This window comes from Limulus polyphemus, unplaced genomic scaffold, assembly GCF_000517525.1.
Source record: "Limulus polyphemus unplaced genomic scaffold, Limulus_polyphemus-2.1.2 Scaffold416, whole genome shotgun sequence".
NCBI classification, from domain to species: domain Eukaryota; kingdom Metazoa; phylum Arthropoda; class Merostomata; order Xiphosura; family Limulidae; genus Limulus; species Limulus polyphemus.
In genome coordinates, this window is record NW_013666026.1 from 377,009 (window position 1) to 384,755 (window position 7,747).

General features: G+C 30.9%; 1 protein-coding gene across 3 annotated transcripts in view; it reads left to right on the forward strand.

Annotated features, from left to right (window-relative positions):
- LOC106458095 (protein virilizer homolog) overlaps window positions 1-7,747 on the forward strand; it is a 100,597-nt gene that overhangs the window by 42,763 nt on the left and 50,087 nt on the right. For all 3 annotated transcript variants that reach the window (XM_022384231.1, XM_022384232.1, XM_022384233.1), the window contains exons 14-16: window positions 501-678; window positions 4,521-4,618; window positions 5,367-5,547. In XM_022384231.1, the coding sequence (XP_022239939.1) occupies window positions 501-678; window positions 4,521-4,618; window positions 5,367-5,547 (457 nt within the window). The remainder of the gene's footprint in view (window positions 1-500; window positions 679-4,520; window positions 4,619-5,366; window positions 5,548-7,747) is intronic.

Here is a 7,747-nt window from a genome sequence, read left to right on the forward strand (position 1 = left end):
CCCATGACTCGTCTCAAAATGGTTAAAGAGTGACAAAACATTCAAGTTATTGAGACAGTAACTTCTTTTCTTGACTGCTCCTTATTGTTAGCCTCCTCAAAGCACTTTCTTACAAATACTATTGTAAATATTAGTAGGAAATAAATATATTAATGAAAAAAGAATTATTGTAATTCTGTTGAGTTTGACTTAAGATATCATGTGGATGATGTTATTGCTTTGTATTAGCAAAATCTTCTCTACTGTATATTTAAGAAACTTTGTCTGTAACTACTTTTTTTGTTATAACCAAATGTAATGATGGAAATTACATTAATATACTCTTTTTGTTCAATCTTCTTGTAAAAAGTTATTATCATAATTAAATCATAATTAAGAAGAATGCAGATAACATCTTGTTTTTGTTAATCAATGAAAGCAGTTTCTTCCTGAATAAGTATTATTTGGAACCAGGGCTCTGCCCTCTTAGAGACTAATGTAAAGGATTTCTCTTATGACAGGGTGCTGGAACAGAGTGAAGAGTTGTTGGGAAATGAAAACTCAGAAGAACAGGTGGTAGAACCAGATGAAGAAAGCAATGCTATCAAAAATAATATTGCTCTGGAAGAAGAAATTTTGAACATTGTTAATGCTCTTATTGAGATAAATAGCATTTATAGAAATGCTAAACTGTTAATTGTAAGTAGCAACAACTGTCAAACGTCTTTGTAGTGAAATAATTTTTCTGGATTATTGAGACATCTGGATAGTTGAATCAGTCACTTTCAATACAGTGGATACTGTTAACTCTGTAGCAACGATGCTATCTTTTAAACCCCGTTAACCCCCCTCTGTGCATGTTACTAAGTTACTTTACTATATATGTATTTTAATGAAATTATTATTATCAAGTATATTTATAAGTTAGTTTTATATTATCTAAGTTTTATTCCTGAAACAGCAATTAAAACTGCAGTTTTTGCTGTCACATGATCCACTTGCTGTTACAATTCTAACTTTAAAAGCTCTTATTCAAGAAACTGTGAGTAGCTAATATAGTGTGTTGGTTCAAATGGTCAAAGTATACTTCCAGATGTATTTCTTTACCATCTGGAGACCTTTCAAGAATTTCTCCTTATGTGAAACATTCTAAATATTTCTAAGTTTATGGTCATCCATGCCCTTTTGCAAAGTCAAAGCTGTGTTGCTAAGCAACAGGTTGAAGTTGAATGGCATGCTTATAACCAATAGAAAGAGCAGATTTCCCACTATTAAGTTATAGCCTGAAGAAATCTCTAGGAGTGTGTAGGTCTGTAGTATGAGATAGAAAAGAAGCTTAGTCTATTGTTCTCTTGAGGGTTACATAGTGCTTGGCAAGTGTTGCTTGCCATATAGGTATTAGTTTGCTAGACAGTTAGATTGCATTTAGGTTTTATGTGTTATGTCTTAATTAATTATGTATTATTTGTGTTTTAAAATTCATACTTGAAAGGTTTATGATTTTTATATGTTTAACTTGCGGTGAAAATATCTAAGCAAGATGGTGTCATTCACACGTGTGAGCATTAGTGAAAGAATTTGTGCATGAGCATCGCCTTATAATAACAACAGAGCACCCTGGGGACATGTTAGTGTACCCGCATCATTGGAAAGGAAAATCAAAAATAAATTACAAGTGAAAAGATAAAGATGTGAAATTATACATATTAAAAAACAAGTTTCTAAAGACTTCTACAAAGAGCTAAAATGTATCTACATATTTCCATTTCTTAATTTTAAGCATTTCATTGCACTGTATGTTGATTCTAACTAGAGTTAGTGAGTGATCTAGTAGAGAAAATGGAAAATAAAATATAAATATTTACCTTAAAAACTTTTGATATTCATTTAGGAACTTCCAGAGATTATGCAAATGAAATGTGAAAACTGTAAGATAAGAAATAGTATTTTAAAACTCAAAATGAAAATCACATTGCGTGTGAACTATTCAGACTCTGAGTGCAAATAACTTCATTAAATAATGAATGTTTTATTATAAATAATAGAAAAAAAAATCTAATTTAAATTATTAATTTTTGGAAACTACATACTTTTAGGACACCTTTCATGTGAAGTTTAAAACAGTTTCATCCACTAGTTTGTTTTTTGTAAAGAACTTTCACAAGAGATACGTACCTACTTACAATGTAAGTAGTTCGTCATCATGGAGTTTATAAGTGTAAAGGTTCAAGCAATTAAGGGTGGACGTGCAACTGATAATTAAAAAGCAACTGTATGTAAAATAAACTTATCAGCTTGTTATTCTGTATGTCATCACTAACTATACAAATTGCATAATCTACGTTTTTCTATTTTCATGTAAAACATTATTTTTATCAAACCAGTGACTTGCAGAATATAAAATACATAGTCTTGGTCATATATAAAACAAATCATTTTCCAAAGCAGGATGTAATCAGTGTGCTTTTTAACTTGAATTTGCTTCTTTTGAAGCTTATTGCAGCTTTAAGCAAATAATGCATAGCCTCATAATCTCTTATAAATCACTGTTTTGCCCAAACTATTTTGTAATGTCTTTATAGTTAGATTGTGCTTTATTCAGACTGAGTGGCTGAACTGGTGGATTGCTATCAATGTCAGATTTGTTGTCATCACGCTCTTGAAGAGGCACGATGAAAATAATATTTTCAACCAACAACTTTTGATGAGTTTGGTTTTGCTGAGTTGATTTCGAGCCACTGATTAGCTGACATAGTCATTACCACCTCCAGCTAGTGGTTTTGAATAGCTCTTGCTGCTTCACCTACCAGTTTTGCCTTCTTTATTCCAAAGTGGCCTTTGAAACATTGCAGCCATCCTCTGGAGTGTCCAAACTCTGTTGTGCCAAGCTGTTATCCTAGTTGATTAGCTTTCTTAATAAGCATTTCGTCATTAGCACACACATTTCTTTTTGCAACATCACACATCAAAAGATACAGAGCTTGTTCCATGTTTGCATGCTTTGAATGTCTTGACCTTGTTTGTTGACCTCAATCTTCTGGAATATCTGTCCATTTTTTTTGCTACAACAAATGTCAGATATGGTTGACTTGCCGATGAGAACATTTCTTTCGACACTGAAATACTTACTGATGGTATCAAGACTTACACTTGGATTTGTTTTATATAAACAAAATTCATGTTTTAATGATGCAGATATTTCTACATATCTTTGTTTTCAAGCTATGTGACTTGACAGTAACATAAATCTTGTGAAGATAATTCTCAGAAAAACTGTGGTAAACCAGTACACATTAGTTAGTGAGTGTTTAGTGGTAAATAATTATTACCTCGTTTCCTTTTCTAATTGACTCTCACTTCATTCTTCTGGCCATTTGTAGATTATAGAATCATGTATCCTTAGGAATTGCTTGTTTACTATAAGAAACAGCTGTTTGGATTTGGAATGCAAATATTATTGATCAAATTTTCCCTTGTGAAGGTTTGTCTCTATGAAAAATCACATGAATTTTGAATAATTTGTATTATCAATGTTGGACTAACAAGGATTCACTGTACTTCTAACCAATTTGTAACCTGTGTGTCTGTGAGAGCTGTCACCACCTCTGTTCTCTAAACAGTTAGATTAGTATTGAGAGTATTGAAACTGACCAGATTTTATTTACAATTATTATGGAAGTTAGAACCTAAAAACTGATAAAGAGAAGTTCCCCCAGTCGTCTGTCTGTGCTGGTAGCAAGGATATGTATGGGACAGCAAATTTTGATATAAGCTAGAGTACATTTCTTTTAAAATTCAAGCAATTTCACACTAATTACAAATAAGTGACAATTTTAGATATTTGTAGTTCCATTCTTAAGAGTGTATTGATTGCTGTTTGTGTAAAAAATAAATAATGATTTATTTCTTTTTTCTTTTCTTCATCAAGAAAACTTAAAGAAATATTAACATTTATCAAAAAAGTTTGATGGAATTATCAAAAGGAAAAAGTTGTTACTGTGTTGCTGTTTTTTATTTTCTGAGTTTATCTCTTTAAATTTTTGTTAGAAATTGTAACAAGATTTATAGAAAACATTTAAAGCTCTTAATATTGGCACAATATAAGATACGGTACTTAGGTACTTAACATGATACAGCTGATTTTCAGAATGGGATTATTTAATAATTTATCTCTCATGTGCGAAACTAAACCAAATTCACAAAATGTTGGTGAAAAGTTGAGCTTTATCAACTTATTTTATCATAGTTTATGAAACTGTCATGGAAATATAAATGATGACATTTATCAGACATGCATACTTTTGTTGTTCTGTTTCATTTCTCGACTTGGAGAAACAGTAATGTACAACTAATGTTACTGATAATTGAGTGACTTGAAATTATAGGGTTGTGCTTTAAGGTACAAAATAATCTGTTCTTAATTTTTTTTAAGCCTAAAATCAAAATAACACATGTATTTTTAAGTCCTATTTATGTGAGTAATTGTTAAATCCAACTTTCTGTAGAAAGTAAAATTGTAATGTCTTGTTTTTATTTTTCAGACACAGACCTTGAGATGCCTTCCAGCAAGTACACAGTTCATGCTAGCAGAGGCACCTTTTGACCCATTTCCAGGATTGTTTCGTCTTTTTCGTGATTGGTATTGTTACTTTTTCTTATTTTATAATGGTAATAAAATGTTTGTTTTTTTGCAGCACAAATGTAACTAAAATGTTAGATTTGTTAAAAATATTTTTGTGAAGAGAAACTTCAGTAAGCTTATCATCATTAATTTATGTATTAGATGGATATGTTCATGCTAATTATCTAAACATCCTGTTTATGTCTGATAAGTTTATTATTTCCTTAGTGCTTAGGTAATATATTTAGTTTTTTTTCATTTTGATTTTTATAGTCATTACTGAGAATAACTACACTTTTAGTTTACTTAATTCAAGTTGTTAGCTCACTGCAAAGGCAAGAGCTGATGTTTATATAGTGTAATGTGGTATTTGGTTATTTTGTTACACATAAAAAGAGATCAGTTGTCAAGTGGTATTTGGTTATTTTGTTACACATAAAAAGAGATCAGTTGTCAAGTGGTATTTGGTTATTTTGTTACACATGAAAGAGATCAATTGGCCAAAATGACATTTTGCAAGAAAACATTACTTACATTATATAAACAATTAAGATATTAAAGCTAGTTTTATCAAAATGAGAATAGAAAAACTGAAATTCTGAAGTATAGCAGCATCATGAATTGTACAAAGCTCAAAATAATGGCTCAAACATTTGCATGCTTTCTAAGAATGGTCCCTTCTTTATCAGGAGGCTGAAAAGAGGCATATTAATACATACTAAGAATGATTATTTCTTAGGAATAATTGTAATGTCTTTTTTTACAGTAAATTGCTGGAGAGCTTATTCGTCTTGGTTTCGTGCCCATCAACAACATGTTACTCAGTTGTTATAAGGCTTGTAAAGGAATTTTTGATGAATGTGGTCCAGTCTAATCAGGGAATGATCTTCCTTCTGTCAGATACTGATCTTATCAATGGGATTCAGAGAGCATTGCTCCAGTTTTTGGTAAGAAAAGGGCTGATTTATCATCTCATTCTCCCTCTTTTACATGTATATAAATGTACACATTTGTGTCAAGCTGGTCTCTTGAAGGTTAAAAGCTTGTATTAGAATTTGACAATGTACTTCAACTGTTTCAAGTAATAAGTATCTATGTGGTATTAATCACTGTATTAAAAGTTTATATATTTCATTTTATCTGGCATTGAATGTGATATACTCGGATAACTAAAGTGATATTATAAAGGTTTCAAACCACATGTACAAGTATAATTAACTGCAATATTTTGTGCTTATTTAATGTAAATGTCTTTGTTAAAAAAGTTCTAATCTTGCATTAGTTTTATGTTTATAGTTGAAAGAAATTATTGCATTGTTAAATAATAAGTTGTTATTAAAAGTGTAAATTTTAATATTACAGTGGTTTTAAATATTTTAATTATATGAGTTGTTACATATGCAGCAAAACATACTGGAAAGACCTGCCATTTGTAAAGTAACAGTAAATTTTTCATCCTTTAAGTATTCTTTATTTAGTCGTGTTGCTTAGTAAGCTTAAGAAAACTGATTGTTCTTTGTTGTATCTGTATAATAAAAGCTAAAAAATATTTTCAACATTGAAGAAGGTATTTTTTGTCTGTTTTTAATAAAAAATATAAAAAATAGTTTAGAAATTCATGAAACTAATCTGATTTTGGCAAAACTGACCTTTGTATCCATGAATTCTCACCTGTTACAAGATGCTACACTTTGGTAACCATGGCTAAGGTATGGCTTGTTACAGATCTGTTACTGGATAGTCCTGGTGTCTAGGTTGGTCAATAATCCCTTTTTTTTTTCAATTCTATCAAGTACAAGGGATATCCCATCTTGGAAATTCAAAATATCTGATTCAAACACATCTTTATGATATGAGTGTATGAATATTTTGTGTCAGAAAAAGCTGTTACTCACCCTTCATAAAAGCTATCAGTTTTCAGTTGCATCACACTACCTATGAATTGTCAAACAATGTAAAAATGTAGCTCTTATACATCCATTCCACCAGGACTTTAGCTTTGCAGTTGTTGTCACATGATTTGCTGATTTGCATATTCAAAAGCATTTCATATAAGGTATTCAACCCTCTGTATCTAGTGAAGAATACCGTGAGGTACCTGACATCACTTTTGAAACATTTTGGTTTTCTACCTCAAATACTTCATTTATTAACATTGCTAATTTCACATACTCTTTTCAGAGTTTTGCTTAGAGCTGCTATTGAAACATGGGATCTTGCCACAATCTTTAGCATAGAGTTTACTCTACCAGCCAGAACGTAGATTTTTATATTCTTTTCATGCAGTGCTTCAGTTCTGAAACCCATGACTGGAATCACACTACTATTTTTGGGCATAGTACGACTGGCTATACTTTTATAGGCTTTATAATTTTCTAGCATTTTATGATTGTTTGGATGACAACCAAACTATCAACACAAAACTGCCCTCTGGTGAAAATTACCATTACTGTAATTATTTCCGATACTCTATGTATTTTATTATTAACTCTTAATTGTCATGGACATATGTTCCCCACTAGAGCACTGCCACTAGTTTAAAAATCTGCACCATAATGAAGAAAGGATACTTCTCCTACAAACTTTCCAATATTTGCTAGTTTTGTGTTTCAGATAAGTAATGAAGTATTAAAATGTGTTCTTTCACTTTTTTTTATCATGTATCTAAGAATAAATAGAAATGTTGTGAAGTAAGAAAACTGGTGATTAGAAATTGATATTATAATAGAATTGTAGAAACCTTGTTTAACAAGAATACCACAAAAGATAGAATTTTGTAACACTTCACCACAGATAATTCTTCACTTGAACTAGAATTTTAGATATGTACACAGCGTGGTCACAAGTAAATAGACACCATCTTTTCAGAAAAAATGAAATTTTTCAGTCGTATTCATATGAATTGATATATTTATAATTTAATTAATATCTAGTAGATCTTCCTTTCGCTTCGTGGAGTTCGTTGATCCTTTGGGGCATCATGAGAATCATCTCATTAATTTTATATTGTGGGATTTTTGCCCACTCTTCCTTCAAAACTTGGAGTAGATCGCTCTTCGAAGTTGGTTTTTTGGTTGTTTCTTGACTTGCCAGTCGAGTATGGCCCAGACGTTTTCGATGGGGTTCATGTCAGGAGATTGGCTTGGC